The sequence below is a fragment of the Phyllopteryx taeniolatus genome, chromosome 8, assembly GCF_024500385.1.
Source record: "Phyllopteryx taeniolatus isolate TA_2022b chromosome 8, UOR_Ptae_1.2, whole genome shotgun sequence".
Lineage (NCBI taxonomy): Eukaryota > Metazoa > Chordata > Actinopteri > Syngnathiformes > Syngnathidae > Phyllopteryx > Phyllopteryx taeniolatus.
In genome coordinates this window covers 22,629,740-22,651,746 of record NC_084509.1, presented here as the reverse complement: position 1 = coordinate 22,651,746, position 22,007 = coordinate 22,629,740, and the positions used below count along the sequence as shown (strand labels likewise).

Here is a 22,007-nt window from a genome sequence, read left to right as displayed (position 1 = left end):
TATTTGATTGACAGCTGTAAGTTCCAGGCAGGCGGGATTTTGACAGCATTCAGCGACACCCCCACAGTGTCTGCAAGCTGAAAGAATGTTTCAGTTCTTGACCATTTTGAAGCCTGATTTCACATACTTTGTGATCTTTTTATTTTTTTATCCATTCATTGATTGTCCGCCTTGTTCACTAGACTCTTTGCTGTGATGTGTAAAATGTACAAGACATTTTTTTGGGTCTGTTTGGGTGCACTTTAAAACAAGACGAAAAATACTATCATGCAAATTTTCCTAGATACTATCCATCCATCCATCCATCCATTTTCTTCTGCTTATCCGAGGTCGGGTCGCAGGGGCAGTAGCTTGAGCAGGGAGGCCCAGACTTCCCTCTCCCCAGCCACTTCCTCTTCTGAGGAGATCCCGAGGCGTTCCCAGGCCAGCCGAGAGACATAGTCTCTCCAGCGTATCCTCGGTCGTCCCTTGGGACGTGTCCGGAACATCTCACCAGGGAGGCGTCCAGGAGACTCAAGCCCGAGCCTAAGCACATGCCCGAGCCACCTCATCTGGCGCCTCTATATGCGGAGGAGCCTCTACTCTGAGCACCTCCCGGATGACCGAGCTTCTCACCCTATGGCTAAGGGAGAGTCCGGACACCCTGCGGAGGAAACTTATTTAGGCCACTTGTATCCGGGATCTTGTTCTTTCGGTCACGACCCACAACTCGTGACCATAGGTGAGGGTAGGAACGTAGATCGACCGATAAATCGAGAGTTTCGCCTTTCGGCTTAGCTCCTTCTTCACCATAACGGACCGATACAAAGTCTGCATCACTTCAGACGCTGCACCGATCCGCCTGTCGATCTCCCGTTCCATTCTCCCCTCACTCGTGATCAAGACCCCAAGATACTTGAACTCCTCCACTTGGGGAAGGATCTGATCCCCGACCTGGAGAGGGCAAGTCACCCTTTTCCGACTGAGAACCATGGTCTCAAATTTGGAGGTGCTGATTTTCATCCCAGCTGCTTCACACTCGGCTGCGAACCGCTCCAGTGAGAGTTGGCGATCACGGCTTGATGAAGCCAACAGAACCACATCATCTGCAAAATGCAGCGATGCAATACTGAGGCCACCAAAGCGGACTCCCTCTACGCCTCGGCTGCACCTAGAAATTCGCTCCATAAAAGTAATGAACAGAATCAGTGACAAAGGGCAGCCTTGGTGGAGTCCAACCCTCACCGGAAATGAGTCCAAATTACTTCCAGCAATGCGGACCCAACTCTGACACTGGTCGTACAGGGCCTGAACAGCCTGTATCAGGGGGTTCGGTACCCCCATACCTCAGATCACCGAGGTGGTTAAAAAACAGGTGGTTAAAAAGCTCCTTGGTGCCAGGGCCCCGGGGGTGGATGAGATTCGCAGGGTGTCCGGGCTCTCCCTTAGAGATAGGGTGAGAAGTTCGGTTATCCGGGAAGGGTTCAGAGTAGAGCTGCTGCTCCTCCGCATTGAGAGGAGCCAGATGAGGTGGCTCGGGCATCTGTTTAGGATGCCTCCTGGACGCCTCCCTGGTGAGGTGTTCTGGGCACGTCCCACCGGGAGGAGACTCCGGGGATGCCCCAGAACACGCTGGAGAGACTACGTCTCTCGCCTTGCCTGGGAACGCCTCGGGATCCCCTCAGGATCAAGAGCTGCAGGAAGTGGCTGGGGAGAGGGAAGTCTGGGCTTCCCTGCTGAAGCTAAGATAAGCGGAAGACAATGGATGGACACTTAGAGCTGTACGTAATAGTTGACGTTTTATATCACAGCAAACAAAGTAAACAAACTAAAAATATCTCTTAGTGGCAGAGGATTGATCTCTTTATTATATTGCACAGGTGGGCGCAGGTATGTGTACATCTTATTCTCACATTTTGTCCTTTGAATTTTAAAATTCTAAATGTTTACATATTAATTAGAGCAGAATTTATCGTAAAAAGTATAGATATAATGTAATAATATAATATATAAAAAATAATCCCAATTTAATTTTAGGATGGAAACATATTTCATAAACAATTTGACGAAACGGAAATGTTCCATCCGAAATATTATTGGTCAAATCCAGACGACTGGTCGATTTTATTTGGTTCAGCGTGCGGGGTGACAGGAAGTTGCTGCCATGTTTAGTTGGCTGCTTTGTTGAGGATTCCTTCTTGGTTTCCTGCAGGTTTTAGCATAAGAGTTGCAATGGAACCGAGCTGGAGTACGTTTTTATTTCAGGTAAGTAACACAGCACCCATGTTGTCTGAGAAAATACAGGTACGTTGTAGAAAGGTGCAAGTGATGTTAGTCAAGTAGCGATGTTTGTATTGCGTTTTGAAACTGAAGTAGAGTTTGCCCAGCAAAACAAAGGTTTTAGCATTAGCTCGCTAGCTAGCTCATCCAGCAGCAAACTCCTGTATCGAAGACATTTCCCATTTGTCTGGTGCACGTATTACCTAAAGCCCACTTCGTTTGAGCTGGTTAAATAACAATGGACTTGCATCATTCGGTGTTTTAAAACAGTGCATTTACATCAAATCGCCATTGAGCTACTGTTGCGCGCGCGCTAACTCAATGCTTTTCAATGTAGCTATGCTAAGCGTGTCGGCTCATCGTTTAGCCCAGCAGGCTTCATTTCTCCTCAGCACTGCTGAATTCTCCTTCACAATTGACCTATCGGATTTCTGTCAGTGATTTAGTATCTTTGATGAGCGCACGCCCATGCGGGACGCATGGAAGGAACTGGGTTCACCACAAAGCTAAGTTAGCTGATAACGATGTAAACTCGAGGCTAAAATAGATGGCACGCGGAGCCCTTGCGAAAAGCTAAAACGCAACGATTGCAAACTTTTGGATGTTACCACAAACCGCACGAGCATCGCATTAATAACAAGAGTGAACACGAATTAAGTTTAGGAAGGCCAGTACATCAGACGTAACAGTTTTTAGTAGACATCTATGTTTATTTGAAAACATAATATAGGGCCATAATATAGATGTGTAACATGACCAACCAGTTAGAACTATTGAATATTGTGAATACACTTTCCATTTGCAACTTATGTCACAACTGGAGGTACAGCAAAGGCAGGGAACGACTTAATTTAAAAGTTTAGTTCTCAGTATATGGTCATGGTTAATAACTCTGTTCTCTACCTTGATTGTGGCCTTTAAAAACAACCACCACGAATGAATACATTCTGTCACCATTGCAAAATTAAACGTTAGTGGTGGACAGTGTCTGACATTTTAAGACAGAGGGATTCAAAGGTCGTAAAGTACCTTTACTTAATTATTGTATTGGCACAATTCCTTTATTAGATGTTTAATGCTTGCAGAAAGATGTTTCCAGCTATCGCACATTTTTCTTTTATCTGACATAGTCTGATACCCCAAAACAGTCAAACCAGTTGTACAAAATATAGTGATTAATAATAATCATTTACTTGTAGGACTTGAATTAGATCACCCTTAAAAAAAGAGACTTTGGTCTCAATAGGTTTTATTTTCTGATCTAATAAAGGTTTTGATTTGATTGGAATCATAACTTGGCTTGGCACACAACTGAAGTCAAAAGTAATTGCTGTAGTATGCTGATAGTACATTATTTTTATTTATTTTTTTGACCTCATGGATGGAATGCTAACTTAGGAATAAACAATATTTAGAATAAGACTGTCACACTTGCTTTGGCAATTATTCTGAATTGTGGATTCTTTCACTTAAATTTTAGGTGCTGTCTCGCTCTTACCCATTATGACGAAAAAAAAATAATTTCCAAAAGCTTAGTGAAAACATTTGATTAGTTGATTGAATAGAATTCTGTAGATTGTGTGGAATTGACTGTTTATTGTGTCTTGAAGCAGTTGAAGAACAATAGTGTACTACTTGGTTGCAACTAGACTTTACGCCAATCTGATCGGTGTTATCGGCCGATAATTAGCATTTTATGCTGATCGGCTTTCATGTCATAAGTCGCCGATCCGATCTATGACGTCATTGATTGGCTCCCCACAATACATTTAACTCCGTGTCTTCGTCGCATATGAATCCAAAAGCTGGTTTATTTTTAGCCTTGTCACGTGTCTTGTTGCGCAGTACTCTAACTATCTGACAGCCAATAAAGTTTTTTTTCCCAATCTTGTCGGTGAAAAAACATGTCATCGGTGTGGGACTTTTTTGCGGTGTCTCAGACTTACAACACATAAGGTATTTGCAGTCTGTGCACAACTGAAGTACATCGTGGGGAACGTTATCTAAATGCTTCAACACAACAAATTTGATCAATGTACACGAGGCACATGCCGTGTTCAAGCACGCAGTGTGGGGTCGGGGGGAGTCAAACGGACTCGAACTCTGGACAACACCCGTCCATATAGCTGGGACAGTGAGAAAGTTAGAGTAAGCATGTCATGAACAGTATTTATTAAAGTAATTTAATTGCAGTAAGTTAGCACCCATTATTTCTGTCATGTAATGTTGATTTGACCTAAGTTAATGTCAGTGGCCAATCCTTGAATGCCCCTAGAGGTCATTGGTGTTCTAACTTTTGTCTGAAATGCTAGAGAATAATTTGAGCTGGGACGGGCTCCAGCACACCCGCAACCATTGTAGCTGTACAGAAAATGGATGGATGGATGGATACAGTACACACAGTATATACAATAAATGAACAAGTCATATAAATAGACGCATTACTCCATCTTGTGATCAGATCGGTGATCGGTTTTTGTTTTTTTTAAACTTGCTGATCGGTGATCGGCCCCAAAAAAGCCTAGTTGCAACCAGCAGATGCGATGTAGAAGCAGTCTCAACTAGTGTACAATCTAAAATTAATAACGTCAGCTATGTGAAGTCGAGCTACAGTGTTCCCGGAATCCTGCCACGAGTAGCAAAAATCTGTGAGTCATTGACGCCTCCGCTTTAAAGGTTTATAATCGCCTACATATGCCACAAAATGATGGTAAAGCATTTATTTTCTATTAGATAGGGCTATGGCCTGTATGAATTGGTATAAGTTGAACACTTTCTACACTCTAATACATGATATAATAGTGTATGAGTTATTTGAGAAGGATGAGCATTTGTTTTGCTGTGGTACGTGCTAAATAATGTTATAGCTTAGTTTAATTCTGACTCAGCAGATAAGTTTCCCGACTCCTCCTCTCACTTCAGCAAGATGGCATAAACCCCATCCCGTCCCTGGATCCAGCCTATATATGAATCACATTACAAGAAATATTTTTAATGTTCGCAACCAATACACTTAGAAAGCATGACGTCATTGTATTCGTAGTTGTTAAATACAAAGACTCAATAGTGTGTAGCTTTGTTTTTTAGCATTTATGGTTAAAACATTGCCATTTTTACTTACTTTAAATTCGACAAAGAACTGGTGTGCGGACAGACAACTTTGACAGCAAGAGTGATGCTGTTTGGTGGCATTGTGGCAGTTAGGGATACAATGGAGACAGAAAGATAATCTTTTGTGTGCAAGTTGGTTTTATATACAGTCTTGTCACTGTCCAGTGATACATGTGTATCTCTAAATTTTGGGAAATTTTTTCCCCCCAATTTTTTTTCTCAAATGAAAGTAATTACGGAGTGATGACATTTCCTTCCATTCCCCGTTACTCCCTTTTTTTCTGTCATTTATCTTGAAAGAGGGATTTCACCCTTCAGAGCAAATTTGTATCAAAACCATCAGAGCAGCGTGGTATGACAGAAGGCTTCGGTTTTCTCAATAGTGAATACATATGCTCAGAAAATGCTAATTGCAGTAATAATCCTAGTCAAAGTACTGCAGTGTGGCAAATATAAAAGCGATTCGACAATGTGTGACAGCCCCCTACTCGCTCCGCCACGCTAAAACACAGAGCACGGCTCCGGGATACCGGTGGCAGCTGAACGTTCCCCACCCCGCTCAGGGCTGCAAGCGTATCAGGGCTCTGATTTGTGTTGTACATAAAAGAACACAGTGGGGTAAAACAGAACACATTGGTTCCTGCCCCCCACCCCCCACTACCAATCACACAACATCTCCCCTGCTTGGCTGACTGTGTTGGGATGCTTGGCTGAACCTGAAAAGCCAAGGGTCAGGACTTTAACCCTGCCCTATGTTAATTGAAGAAAAGAACTAGTCGTTCTCAATCACCACGTTTCTGAGCTGACCAGTTGTAAACCAGCCAGTTACAATGTGAATTTCTTCTTTTTCTCTTGCCAAAATATTCATACAATCTCCCGCCGTCTGTTCTGTCTATCCCACTGTGAATCTGCCATGACCAATTGTACAATGCCTGCCAGCAGCTGCAGACTTAAGATGTCCTCTGTACAGATTGTTTCAAAAGCTGCTGTTATGCTGACCTTCCCTGCGAGAGCCTTGTTTTTGTACCTGATCTTTGGTTGAGGGCCTTCTTTTTTAAAATGTTTATTTTATTTTTTTTTTAAATTGTGGTTCTGTTTCTCTGCATCATCACTACCTTTCCCAAAACTCAATCCATGCACCATGTCTAATAATATTTGTACAGTGGAACCTCGAGTTACAAACCATTCTGTTTACGAGCAAATCAGATTGCGTACAAAATTATCATAGAAAACGTACTTCTAGTTACATATTATTTTTGTTTATTATTTTTGTCAATACCAAAACCGAAGGATCAATCTTGTGCTTCGACTCTCGCGACGTGGCGCCCATTGACTCTGTGCATAACGCTTGGATGTAAGCTGAAAACTAGGTGTCTGCTCCACGGCGTAAGGCGGGAAATCTGTTCTAGGCGGAAAGTCCGCCTCCACATCCTCAATCATCCAATCACAAATCTAATAGAGTTTGTGATTGACGTTAAAAGTCAGAAAATCATTCTATTTTGGTTAAAAAACAAAAACTATTTAGAGTATGTATGTTATTGAATTGTAGCATCTCTTTAATTAAAACAACGAATGGTTAATGTTGCCGTAATCACGTCAAAATAGCTCTCAACGGAGGCGTTCGTTTGGTGGAAGTTCCGCCTATACGTACATTCAGCCAAATCCAAATGCGAACAGCAGCGGCCACATTATGAAGTCTGAAGGAGGTACGCTATCGTCGCGCGGAACTTTAAAAAAAAAAAAAATAAACAAAGGGCTAAACAGATTAAATTTTTAAACAGATTAAATTCTGATTAAATTTTTTTTAAAGAAACGCTTCCCTGGATCGGTTTGTTGTTCCAATGTCAACCAATGAATTGAAAAAGAAACAGATGGGGGAAAAAAAACAAAAAACACTTGAATCAGAATTTCCCCGTGATTACGGAAGAAGGCTCTTCTTCAATGAGCTTAGTCCTCCTCCCTATTCCCCTCCTCAGTTAATGAGCAATAAACTGTCATATTTATTTAGTGTTATTTCTTTAATATAGTGTGTTTTTACTTATTTCTGTTTTGTACTATAATTATTTTTAACACCACAAAGATAAAAAAAAGGTAAGTATAATTTAATTTTGGGGCTGGAACTTACTAATTGCATTTCCAATCATTTCAATGGGAAACGTTACCTTGGGTTAAGAATGTTTCGGGTTACAAACGGGGTCAGGGAACCAATTAAGTTTGTAACCCGAGGTTCCACTGTATTTATTTACTTCAATCCACCAGGTCTTTTAATTTGGGACATTTTGGAATTTATGAGGCAAATTTAGAGATGAAATGGGATGAAAATGTTTGATCACTTTTTAGTGACAAGTATCAAGTTTCAAGTATCATTATGTAGCGAAATGTAAGGAGAAAAATACCCCAGATACATGCACTGAGTTTTATATGGCTTAAAGGTGCACCTTATTTGTGGACTTTCCTAATCCCAGAGAGTCACATTCTCGTTTATTCTTAGCTGCTTTTTAACTAATCAAAATTGCTTACTGTTGATTAATATTTGATGAGCTCCATGTTGAAGTGTTGCTCAAGCACACCCTCTCATGTGGAAAACGTGACATACAATTTTTGTTGTGGCACTAGTTTTTGTTTTCTCTTGTAAATGTAAGAATGCTCCCTTTCGTGAACGTGCAGTTTTGTTCGGCAGATAGCGAACAGTTCTCTAAATTAGAGCCAAAGGGTTCTTGCTTTAAGCTTTTTGTCATAAATGTTCATTAGCCAAAGTAAATCTGCTAGCTTAACGGTAACATGCAATGGGAAACACCATCGACTGGCTACCAAAAATTAGCATCACTAATGCGATTGTTTTATCATCAAATAACTTACATTGGCATAAATATGGCTGTAACATATACAAATACAACATCCAACAATACCCAAAGGCAAATATCCACTCTGCTCTTCAGAAACATCTAGAACTGCTGGAGTTCAGCTTTTTTGTTTTGTCTACTAGACTTTACACCGATCTGATCAGCTTGATCGGTATCTGCCGATAATTATCTTTTTATGCTGCACAGCTTTATTGTCATAAATTATCCGATCAGTTCCATAAAAGACATTTACTTCATGGCGCGATCGTGTACAGTATATTTGAATCCAAAAGCTAGTTTATATTTAGCCTTGTCTTTTGACGTAGAATTGTAAATATCTGACAACCAATAAAGTCATTTAAAAAATACATGTTGGCGGTGTGGGACAGACAAAATGTAATGCGTGGGTCAGACTACAGGACACATTTGGTCTTTCACGACTGCATTGTCAGACTACTGCAATAAAATCTTGTATTCTGATACCACCACATCCCGTCTTTTACGATCACTGGGCTTTATGTTGTCAACTCAAACGCGACCAGATACACTCGTTACCATGGCGACGACAACAGCAATAGATCGCGCCGTTTGTATCATAAGAACAAAATGGGGAAAAACATGTGCTGGTGGTCACCGGTGTTTGGGAGAGGACTTTAATTCAAGGATTGCTTGAGGTATGGTCACGTACTTTTAATACGATACGGCTCGTAAGCAGGCAACAAAACGTTATGTAGCGTAGCAAGCTACGGCTAGCACTAACGGTGGTATGTAAACATTTTGGTGTGTGTGAAGTAATTTAATTACAATAAAATAATTTAATTACAGTAAGTTGGCACTAGACTTTACACCGATTTTATCGGCCTGATCGGCATTTTATGCAGAACGGTTGATCGGCTTTGTCATAATTCGCCGATGATCGGCGCCGCAAAAGACATTTACTCCGCGTCGCCATCGTGCACAGTATATTTGAATCCAAAAGCTAAGTTTATTTTTAGCCTTGTCTTTTGACGCAGTACTGTAAATATCTGACGCATTAAAGAGGATGAAAAATGGAAAGGCAGTTGGTCCTGATGACATTCCTGTGGAGATATGGAAGCCTCTAGGAGAGGTGATTGTGGAGTTTTTGACCAGCTTGTTCAATAGAATTCTAGCGTGTGAGAAGAAGCCTGAGGAATGGAGGAATAGTGTGCTGGTGCCCATTTTTAAGAACAAGGGTGATGTGCAGAGCTGTGGGAACTGTAGAGGAATAAAGTTGATACAGGACATGTACGAGGGCAGCAGAACAGTGGTGAGGTGTGCTGTAGGTGTGAGAGACGAATTTAAGGTGGAGGTGGGGCTGCATCAGGGATCAGCCCTGAGCCCCTTCCTGTTTGCATTGGTGATGGATAGGCTGATAGATGAGGTTAGACTGGAATCCCCATGGGCCATGATGTTTGCAGATGACACTGTGATCTGCAGTGAAAGCATGGAGCAGGTGGAGGAACAGTTAGAAAGATGGAGGCATGCACTGGAAAGCAGAGGAATGAAGATTAGCCGAAGTAAAACAGAATATATGTGTATGAATGAGGGGTGGTGAGGGAAGAGTGAGGCTACAAGGAGAAAAGATAGCAAGGGTGGATGACTTTAAATACTTAGGGTCAACTGTCCAGAGCAATGGCGAGTGTGGTCAGGAAGTGAAAAAACGGGCCCAAGCAGGTTGGAACGGGTGGAGGAATGTGTCTGGTGTGTTATGTGACAGAAGATTCTGCGAGGATGAAGAGCAAAGTTTATAAAACAGTGGTGAGGCTCAGCCATGATGTACGGATTAGAGACAGTGGCACTGAAGAGACAACAGGAAGCAGAGCTGGAGGTGGCGGAAATAAAGATGTTGCGGTTCGCTCTCAGAGTGACCAGGTTGGATAAAATTAGAAATCACCTCATCAGAGGGACAGCCAAGGTTCGATGTTTTGGAGACAAAGTTAGAGAGCGCAGACTTCGATGGTTTGGACACGTCCAGAGGAGAAATAGTGAGTATATTGGTAGAAGGATGATGAAGATTGAGCTGCCAGGCAAGAGAGCTAGAGGAAGACCAAAGAGAAGGTTGATGGAAGTCGTGAGGGAAGACATGAGGGCAGTTGGTGCTTGAGAGGAGGATGCAGGAGATAGGCTTACATGGAAAAGGATGACGCGCTGTGGCGACCGCTAAAGGGACAAGCCGAAAGGAAAAGAAGACTGTTAATATCTGACGGCCAATGAAGTTATTTAAAAAAAAAAATATATATATATATATATATAATTTTTAAAAAACATGTAGGCGGTGTGGGACAGAGAACACGTTTAATTACAATGAAGTAATATAATTACAATACATTAGCACCCATTATTCCTGTCATGTTGTAATGATGGTTTGACCTGACAGATTAGAATACACGATCAGACTAGAGCAGTGATTTCCAGCCTTTATGGAGGCAAGGAACATATTTTACAATTGAAAAATCTCACGGCACACCAACAAACAAAAATGTCACAATAAGTGGATACATTAATTACTGTATGCACTAGGCTTTACACGATCAGGAGTTTTGGGGCCGATCAGCAAGTTTACAAAAAAACGATAACCGATGACCAATCTGATCACAAGATGGAGCAATGTGAACATCCATTCATCCATTTTCTGTACAGCTTATCTTCACAAGGGTTGCGGGCGTGCTGGAGCCTAGCTCAAATTATTCTCTAGCATTTTAGAGAATGCTTAAAGTTTTAAAGTTAAAAGTTAGGGGGTATTCAAGGATTGGCCACGGACACAAGTTTAGGTCAAATCAACATTCCATGACAGAAATAATGGGCGCTAACTTACTGTCATTAAATTACTGTAATAAATACTGTTAATGACATGTTTACTCTAACTTTCTCACTGTCCCAGCTATATGGACGGGTGTTGTCCAGAGTTCGAGTCCGTTTTACCCTTCCCCCCCGACCCCACGCTGCGTTGCTTGAACACGGCATGCTCCTCATGTACATTCTTCAGGTGCTCGATCAAATTTGTTGTTGAAGCATTTAGATGACGTTCTCCACGACATACTTCAGTTGTGCACAGACTGCAAATAACTTACGTGTTGTTTGTTTGAGACATCGCAAAGTAGTCCCACACTGACGATGTGTTTTTTCACCGACAAGATTGAAAAAACTTTATTGTCCGTCAGATAGTTACAGTACTGCGCTATGTGACAAGGCTAAAAATAAACTTGCTTTTGGATTCATACGCGACGAAGACGCGGAGTTAAATGTCTTGCGCGGCGCAGATCGATGACGTCATTGATCGGATCGGCGACTTATGACATGAAAGCCGATCAGCATAAAATGCTAATTATCGGCCGATAACACTGATCAGATCGGCGTAAAGTCTAGTATGTACTTCCTGCCATCTAATAGAAGACCATTCATTTGTTCTGGCTGTCACTATGCCTCACTGGCATAAATAGATGAACAAAGATACATTATTTATTGTAAATATAATTTTGGAGCAATTAAGTACACAAGTATATACAGTAAATGAACAGGTCATTTAAATAGACACATTGCTCCATCTTGTGATCGGATTGGTGATCGTTTTTTTAAACTTTCTGATCGGCCCCAAAAATCCTGATCGTGTAAAGCCTAGTTGGCACCCATTATTTCTGTCATGTTGTAATGTCGGTTTGACCTAACTGATTAGAATACATGACCTGAATAGAGAATACCTTTGAAGACACTCAGTATACAGTACACAAGTACATACAGTAAATGAACAAGTCATTTAAATAGACACTTTGCACCATCTTGTGATCGGTTTTCATTTTTCAAACTGTGATCGACCCCAAAAATCCTGATCATCTAAAGCATACTGTCGACATACAATCATTTCTCGTATATAATGCACATTTCTTTTTCTTTTTAAATTGTCAGAAGTCAATAGTGCACATTATACATTTGTATCGGAAAAGTTGAAAAAATTCTACATTCTAAAACTTTATACAATAGAATGAGTTATTTGAGAAGGGTGATCATTCCTTTTCCTGTGGCACATACGAAATAATGCTATAGCTTTTTCAATTCCGATTAAGCAGATGCTTTTCTTGTCTTGAGTCGTGACTTTGAGCAGTAAGTGCCCTTGGCGTCCTGAAGAAAAAGTAATGCCACAACAGTTGTGTTAATGTGGCAATGATGCGCCCTAGTGGTGATGGTTTGATACTGCCTCTCCAACATGACGTTGTCACATGCCACATATTGTACTTGTAGAAGGCAGTGACAATGAGGCAGGTCATCAATCGTGATGAGAGACTCACTCGTGGTGCAAATATAATCAACCAATAGTTAAAACACAACAATAAGAGGAAGGGGAATAAACACACATAACAGACTATTAACACTATTTAGGTGATAATTAATACTAACTGACATAACACAGTAGGGCTCCACAATTCATAAAATTTTAATCGTGATCGCAATTTTTTTTCTTCTTTTCTATACTTTTATTTCTTTATTTTTATTATACATTTAAACTGCAGCAGGCACTGCTGCATATGACAAGTGCCTCATTTGCAGCAGTGCCCACAACCTAGTCAACCAGCCACCAGAGGGTGCACATATTGTTAAGGCTTTGTTAAGCTCTGGCACCGCGCTCTGTGGTCAATTTAAAAATAAAAGCCTAAAATGGGATTGATGTCCAATGTAGTTTATATATATATATATATATATATATATATATATATATAGTAAGCTTTTATTTAGAAGTTGGACCTCTCAGTACGTTGGCGGAGAGTCGGAGTGTCACGGTCAGACAATAATAACAATCATTGTAGCGGCTGCCTCGACTTCAACTTTTCGGCTGGTCTGACAGTAATGGGAGTTGGGAGTAAAGAGAGTTGGAAATCACAACTCGCCCGAAGATAGCTGGAAAAGGCTCCAGCACGCCCGCGACCCTAGTGAGGATAAGCGGTCCAGAAAATGGATGTATGGATGGAAATCACAACTGTCAAGTTCCTTGCAGTTTGTGGCCATACACGACTGACCAATGGTCAAGCAAAACAATGGAGTCTACCTGTCCTTGACACTTAACTATATTGACGGGGATTTTCTAATGAAAAGTCTTTCCAGCCTAATGTTACTTCATTTTATGCATTAATTGTAGTTGCTTACATTAAGTTGGGATTCATGATTGCACTCTGTAACAGTACATTTATTCAGTTAGCTATTGGTAAAGTAGAATTTTTAAAAGATTTGTATCTATCATTTATTTTATTTTATTTATTATTAATTTTGCACTAAAAACTGTGACATATTGTTTGTTGAAAGGTAGTGCAATAAAAATAGATTTTTCCCTAACACGAGGAGTAATCATTATTAATAATCGTGATTACAATATTGACCAAAATAATCGTGATTATTATTTGGGCCATAATCGTGCAGCCCTATAACACAGCATTCTTGACAACCGTCCAGTTCAGGGTGTACCCCGCCTTATGCCCGATGATAGCTGGGATAGGCTGCAGCACCCCCGCGACCCGAGTGAGGAGAAGCAGCTCAGAAAATGGATGGATGGAAGGCGCTGAGCATGCAGGGAATTTCTCTGACGCCGCGCTGTGACGTCATCGTTTACCCACTTCAAAACATGCCAGCTTGCTGTCAGAGCTGGTTTGCGGCGGAAATGTTTTTAACTACTTGTAACTTGTTTTCATAAAGTTGTTACTTCAATAAAAGTATCAAAACAATAGCAACTACTGTGCTAAATAGACTGCTGACCTCCATCTTGATAAATTATGTGATGTTTACGTTGATTAAAAACAAGTTACAAGTAGTTAAAGTATTTCCTCATGGGAATTGTAATAAAAACATACACATTTGCAAGATAGCTTATTTGTGGATATGGAGTACAAAAGTAAACACATGTATGTCTGTATTGAAAAAGTAAAGCGCATGTTTACAACCCCAATTCCAATGAAGTTGGGACGTTGTGTTAAACATAAATAAATAATAATAAATGGGAGACAGGTCTGGACTGCAGGCAGGCCAGTCTAGTACCCACAGTCTTACTACAAAGCCACGCTGTTGTAACACGTGCAGAATGTGGTTTGGCATTGTCTTGCTGAAATAAGCAGGGGTGGCTGTGAAAAAGACGTTGCTTGGATGGCAGCATATGTTTCTCCAAAACCTGTATATACCTTTCAGCATTAATGCTGCTTTCACAGATGTGTAAGTTACCCATGCCATTGGCACTAACACAGCCCCATATCATCACAGAGGATCAATATCAGTGGTTCTTTTCCTCTTTGGCCCGGAGGACACGACGTCCACAATTTCCAAAAACAATTTGAAATGTGGACTCGTCAGACCACAGAACACTTTTTCACTTTGCATCAGTCCATCTTAGATGAGCTCGGGCCCAGAGAAGCCGGGGGAATTTCTGGATGTTGTTGATAAATGGCTTCTTCTCTGACTTCTTCCCTGTTGCTGGGGATCGGATCGCCAAGGTCCCTGCCTTCGGCCACCACCCAGTTCACACTGCATCCAAACCCTATGGCCCCTCCCACAGGTGGTGACCCCATGTGAAGGAGGACCCACGTTACCCTTTCGGGCTGTGCCTGGGCGGGTCCCATGGGTGCAGGCCCGGCCACCAGATGCTCTCCTTCGAGCCCCACCTCCAGGCCTGGCTCCAGAGGGGGGCCCAGTCAGTTTAATCTATTACCAAAATAATCTTTACTTGCAGCCGTCGTATGAATAACCTGCAATTGACATATAGTTGAACTGGAGGCAGCCGCAGAAGTGTATATCAAACTTAATAGCCCTTCGCATTAATCGGTACCCAAGATGAAGCTCTCTTTCAAAAACGGTGTACACATCATCACTCCCTCTCGTGTGATTTTACTTAGTTGTTTGGTTTTGTCTAATCTTTAAACAGTACGAAATAAACAACAATAATTGGTTAATCAGGGCTCGAAGCTAAAGTTTTTGCTTGCCAGTGTCAATCTTGAGCTTGCCCTGTTTGGTCAAGTGCACTCAAATGGTAAGCGACACAGTAACCTAATGCAGGAAGGTTGACGGTACAGGTGGGACGAAGAGGTGAAAGCAGGAATACCGAAAAACCACTCTTTTTTTTCCTTGCTCGCCAAGTCCTTCTCAATAGGCTTCAGTAGTTTCTGTGCGTTTCCCCACAGGTTTTTTTTGGAAAAGAGATCTTTACGTGTCACACACATTACTGTGCATTTCTATCCCCTTCCAGCCAATGTTTACATTCATATACAGTACCTCCAAAATGCTGTAATAATAATCATGCTATGCTTACAATAACAAAACTGTCCATTGGGAAATTCTTTTCAGTAATTTAACAGAATTTGTCATATATATATATATATATTTTTTTTTCAGAAAGGCAGGAACAACTCTGAAAGGCAACGCACGTTTAGAAACAGCCAAGTGACTGTAAACTAATCATAGGACTCCTACGTAGTTTCTTTTCCTCAGGATATTGATATTGTAAAATGATTTTTCTGAGCAGTCTGTGTTTTTATTTGAAACACAGAGATTACATTTGAAGAGAGGGAAGTACCTAAGATGATTTATTTTTGCAGTAACATGGAATGGACATATTTTATTATTTTTGGGACTAACCTTTTTTGGAACGTGTTGCAGCTATAAAATAAGTTAATGATTATTTGCTAAAAACAAAGTTGATCAGTTTGAACATTAAATATCTTGTCTTTGTAGTGTATTCAATTAAATATAAGTTGACCATGATTTGCAAATCATTGTATTCTGTTTTTATTTATGTTTAACACAACGTCCCAACTTCATTGGAATTGGGGTTGTAATTGCGGAGATATACGTTTTAAAGTGAGTGAGAATCGTTATTTCCTCTCCGTGTGACATTCTTTCACAGGGCTTTCAACTTGCTAGTACATCATTAAAGAGTGTTACTGTTACAATATGCTTAAACACGGGGTTTCCCATTGGCGGCCACCGCGAGCCAGGATGCTGGCTTCGCGAAGTGGAGGTCCACGGCAATCGATCCCGACCTGTGGGTCTGCGTTTGCTGGGACAGAGGCTGGCGTGAACAACAAGCTGCCTCGATTTCATCCTGTTGATTGTGAAGTGACGCTCTGACAGGCGTAGTACGCCGTCGAAGCTACAACGCTAGCACACTCATCTCAATGCTGTGGTCACATGGGCCAGTCAGCCAATCAATGTATTCCTTTAGACGCACACACACATTGTCACATGAGTTATCCATCCAATCGGGTGCGTTTACACTGAAATGACTAGTAGCCTGGCTAAGCGGCTTGGCTTCGTATAGAAAACTACACTTCAAGCACAATGGCTCATTATTTTATACCGAGACAAGGCCACGACAATATCGAGCCACTTTTAATTTTGCGAAAACGTGAATATTGTAACATCTCCACATACAATTTATTTATTTTTTACATACTCTTGCCTGATGTTGTTTTGCTAGCTTGTCAGTGACTATTTTTGACTTGCCACGGGTAATCAGGAATCGGTAAACTTCGAGCCCTGTTAATGAAAAGTAATCAGAAAACAATATTGTTATCCACTTAATCGATGGATTAATTGATGCATCCTAAAATATTTGATAATGACAGCCCTACTCTGGACACTGAATGCAAACATCCTTCATTTTCTATTCTGTTTGACTCAAAAAAAATTCTCTGGCTCTCTTTTTCTCAATGTAGCAGGCTAATGAGGCACTACACCACCAGCACCAATTAGCCGGGAACAGCCTCTTGCCTTTGCTTACTTCTGGAACAGAGCCGCCTGATCAGAAACCAGTGCTGCCCATAGTGTTGGACCAGAAACCACCAGTCAGTGCTGCAGAACTTCTTAAAGACAATGTGGCTAGTGGGACTGGGGGAGGAGGTGGTGGTGGACCTCCACTTGCTGTGGTAAAAAAAGAGCCTAAATCAAAGACTCCATTCATTTGTGGCTATTGCAACAAGGCTTTCCGGGACAGCTACCACCTGCGGCGACACGAGTCATGCCACACCGGCATTAAGATGGTTTCGCGGCCTAAGAAGACACAAACAGCTCCCACCATGGTGCCAATCATATCCACTGTATCTCGTGATAATGGTGGAACCCCTTCATACATTACTACTGTAGCTGGTATATTGACTACAGCCACCACATCAACAGCAACGGGCACGAGTATCATGACTCCGATGCAACACCAACAGCAGCAGAACATCCCTAAGAAACCCCCCAAACCTGTGAAAAAGAACCACGGCTGTGATATGTGTGGAAAGGCTTTTAGGGATGTTTATCACCTGAACCGCCACAAGCTGTCGCACTCTGATGAGAAGCCCTTTGAGTGTCCCATCTGCCATCAGCGGTTCAAGAGGAAGGATCGAATGACATATCATGCGCGCTCCCATGATGGTGGAGTTCACAAGCCTTATATTTGTTCTGTATGTGGGAAAGGATTCTCCAGGTACGTGGATGCTAATTTGTTCTTGTTTAACTTTAATTAAAACCTCCAAACACATTTGAGCACATTAAGATCTATCAAACGGCAGTAAATCAGGTGCAATACACTGTAATAAAGATGAAACAGTCAGGTCCATAAATTTTGGGACAGAGAAAGTTCAACGGAATTCTCATCTTTTTTGCTCTAAACACCCCCACGAGTGACTTGAAATGAAACGAGCAAGATGTGCTTAAACTGCAGCCTTTCAATGTTAATTTGGTATTTACATCCGAATCCAGGTGAACAGTGTAGGAATTACAACAGTTGGTAATATACCTCCCACTTTTTAAGGGACCAAAAGTAGTGGGACACTTGGCTACTCAGCTTTGCCATGGCTGGCCAACAGTGGGCTTGGATGGTTGAAAACAGAACTGATTCCCTTGTATTTATTGATATGCCTGATGACAAAATCAGCAGAATTAATTCTGAAGTGTTTCAGATATCTGCTCTTATTCAGGCAAATGCTTCAGAACTTATTGGACGGCGTGTCACAGTGCAGCTGGACAATGACCCAAAGCATACTGCGAAAGCAACCAAAGAGGTTTTTAAGGCAAAGATGTTCAATGTTGTACAATGGCCAAGTCAATCACCTGACCTTAAACCAATTGAAAATGCATTTCACTTGCTAAAGCCAAAACTATAGGGAAATGACCCACTGACATCACCAGCAGAGCATCACCAGGGATGAAATCCCACCTCAGGTGATCTCTATGCATTCCAACCTTCAGGTGTAATTGACTGCAAAGGATTTGCAACCAATTATTAAAATCTGAAAATTTGATATATGATTGTTAATTTGTCCCATTACTTTTGGTCTCCTAAAAAGTGGGAGGCGCATATACAAACTGTTATAATTCCTAATTTCCTACACTGTTCTCCTGATTTGGATGTAAATACCCTCAAATTAAAGCTGCATCTCTTCCATTTTAAATCCAGTGTGTTGGTGCTTAAAGCCAAAAAGATGAGAATTATGTCAATGTCCCAATATTTATGGGCCTGATATGCACAAAAAAAATACTAATAGGACATGCACAAGTAGAGATGAAATAATGACAATTTCACATCATGGTATGACCAAAATTATACAGATTTTCGGCATTATTACCATATTACTAAAAGAAGCACGCTGTGGAAAAACATTGCAGAACATTTTATTTAGAATTAAAAAAGAAAAGTAAAATCAACCTATGTACTTTTTCAAAAAAAGGGAGTTCTATCTTGGGCTCTGTCCAAGTATCCTTGTGCAATATATTGAACTCCCATTTGCTTCTGATGCTGCATCTTCAGTTGGTGAATGAGGACACAGTGTTAAAGCGCTTTGAGTACCTTGAAGGTAGAAAAGCTCATTTACCAAAAAGTGTTGTTCTTTTAATCAAATAAAAGACATTGAGATTTGTATTGTTATTAAAAAGCAATTTGGGGATTTTGCCTTTATATAGCGCCACAATGGATTGAGAAACAATAACTAAGAAATGACCAACTTCAGTTGTTGCTTTTTGCTAACACTGTAGATCACTGTCTCAATTGCCTTCAATGTCTCCATCTTTCTGTGCAGGCCTGATCACCTAAGCTGTCACGTCAAGCATGTCCATTCCTCAGAGAGGCCTTTCAAGTGCCAAGTAACGGTAACTGATGACGACACAATCAATAAGATCCTTTTGTGATTATGTCACATTTAATGTGACCATACATAAAGTATGTATGTACTTTATGTATGTATGGTAGCGTTCAAGCATTTGGCCACACTTGCCGATCTAATACGAGAGATTTATCAGAAGTTCAGCATTTACTTTAATGGTGGGAACTTTAGTCACCACGATTTGATTCGGTTACAATTTAGACGACTTGGCTTCGATCACGTTACCTATTTTTTTATACATCTTGATTGATCTTTAATGAATGCATATTCTCCCACCTCTGCTGTACAAATAATGAGCAGTGTTGAAAGTCAAAGTTTGCAATGATGTGTGTATTCTTAAGTAATTAAATGGAAAATATTAGAACTTGTTTTATGCTGTCATAAGGTTTCCTTTAAAGAAAGTTTTTGTGTATATTTTTTGCATGCAATGAGCTTGTATCTAGCTTTTTCATAAGTAATAATTTGAGGGGGTGATCTGTTTTTTTTTTTTCTTTTCCTTTAAGGCCTGTACATCTGCTTTCGCTACCAAAGACCGTCTACGCTCCCACATGATCAGACATGAAGGCAAAGTCACCTGTAACATCTGTGGCAAAATGCTAAGTGCTGCCTACATCACAAGTCACCTCAAGACTCATGGTCAGGCCAGCTTCAGCAACCAATGTAACAATAAAGGTAGGCTGTCTTCAACACTCACAATTCCATTCCGACTTTACTCGAAATCCTGAATACAATCCCGTCAAATGTGTATTTGCAGTGTTGATACATCTCATAGGTTTCCTGAAGATATGGGCTTGTTTGCCATTAGAAGCGCCCGTGCAGTGAGCAAGTGTCCAAACTACGGCCCGTGGGCTAAGTTCAGCCCACCGTCCATTTTTTGGGGGCGCCACGGCACGTACTAAAATAACATTAAACACGGCCCACAACCCTATTTTCCTCGGCCTCATTATATTGCCATGTCGTTGTCCTCGTATCTCGCCTACAAAGAGACCGGATGACAAGAACATTCACTGTGCGCATGGGTCTCAGCATGAGCACAATTGCTTAAAGCGGAATGACCGTGTGAGATTTCTCTTGTCTGTATACACACTCTTTGTCTCTGTGGGATCGGGAGGGGAGGGCCGCGAGCTAACACACATGCAGTCACGCATATGAGAAACGATACAAGAGGGGGGGGAAAAGGAAGGACGATTGCAAAGCGAAATGCCGAACTGGTGCATGACTATTTCGGCTTCAAACTGAATAGTATGCAGAATTTGTTTTCATCCCGACATCAAACACTCACTGTCTCATGAGGCGTTTTGGTCAACAAAGTAAATACAAACGGAACACTGGACCCACAGAAAGTGTAGTTCACTACGTCGCAAAAGAAATACTGCCTTTTAATGCCTTTAGTAATGCCTCCAAAGTTGACCTCAAAATTCTGGAAAACCCTTCAACCTATGTATAATGCATTTTTACAATGCATGATTTTGCTTCTACCCATATGATCAAAACATGAAGTATTATCTGAATTTTGTTAGTTTTTTCAAATAATTATTCTGAAGTGTTTATGTATGTATAATGCGCACTATTGACTTTTGGAAAAAAAAAATTTAAGGGGTGGATGCACATTATACATGAGAAATTACGGTAATACAGATTATCATATGGATTTTAAAAATTATCTTACTCGACTAGAAGCTTTTGAAGGGCTTAGTGAATTTAAGTTCAGGAAATGTCTGAGAATTGTAACGTGTGAGAAATTTCGAAGTAGTGATTAAAGCTAGAACACGTTATACACGTCGTCAGTAGTGGTACACAGTGGTGAATAACGTGGTTTTGGCATGTTTAAAATTTCAATTGAAGGATATCAAAGTTGCCCTTCTAGCCTTCGATTTTTCTGCATGCAGCCCTGAAAGGAAAAAAAAGTATGGACACCCCTGGATTTAATGTAACCTATAATTTATATAATACAGCAATTAAAATAATAAATATTGAAATTCTTGATGTTATGTTAGTTTTATGTTAAAAGTACTGCATATGGTTTCTTTCTCGTTCCCCCACCAAAAATACAAATGCTGCAATTGCTGTGCCACGCTACAATTGTATGCATTTGGTTAGATTTGTTTAAGATTAATTCATATACAGTACTCAAGTATAACAGCATGGGGTGGCAGTGCATAGCTGTAGAACAAACTTGACAATTTGTGATGCCACTTCATCTCCTAAAAAAAGGTGTTGTAAATAGTTTTTAAAATGCTGTTTTATGTCTGTCCATTACCATGGCAACCAAGCACAACAGTAAAAGCCGACTTCTCGTGCCCCGTTGTGCGCATCACGAGCGTGGTGGTCCCCTTCTTCTCTACAGTGTGGTTCACCGGGATGTCGAAAGTGAGCGGCACCTCGTCCATGTTGGTGAGGTGGTTGGGCTGGATGTGTTTGTTGGCAATCTTTTTACTGCACTCGTAGTAACATGGCCAGCTTTTCCTTGTAATCCGCCAGAAGTTGCTGTGCCACGGTAGTCCTTCCCGGATGGATAGATGGCGCCGTTTCATAAAATGAAAGCACCATGACGGACCTCCTTGAAAATGTTCGATTTTCATTTATTCTGCAAGCGTTATTGACCCCAGTCGAATGGCGACTGTTGAGACGCTTCTCCCGGCTGTTCTTTGCTCATTAA

General features: G+C 41.0%; 1 protein-coding gene across 5 annotated transcripts in view; it reads left to right on the top strand.

The window, feature by feature from the left end:
- Positions 1 to 2,097: 2,097 nt before the first annotated feature.
- The window catches only part of LOC133482271 (vascular endothelial zinc finger 1-like), a 33,327-nt gene continuing 13,417 nt past the window's right edge, over positions 2,098 to 22,007 (top strand). For 3 of the 5 annotated variants that reach the window (XM_061782242.1, XM_061782243.1, XM_061782240.1), the window contains exons 1-4: positions 2,106 to 2,283; positions 16,919 to 17,673; positions 19,265 to 19,334; positions 19,852 to 20,020. In XM_061782242.1, the coding sequence (XP_061638226.1) occupies positions 2,212 to 2,283; positions 16,919 to 17,673; positions 19,265 to 19,334; positions 19,852 to 20,020 (1,066 nt within the window). In that variant the 5' untranslated portion in view covers positions 2,106 to 2,211. Of the gene's footprint in view, positions 2,284 to 16,918; positions 17,674 to 19,264; positions 19,335 to 19,851; positions 20,021 to 22,007 lie in introns of all 5 variants that reach the window. The other 2 variants (XM_061782241.1, XM_061782244.1) reach the window with 2 other exon arrangements.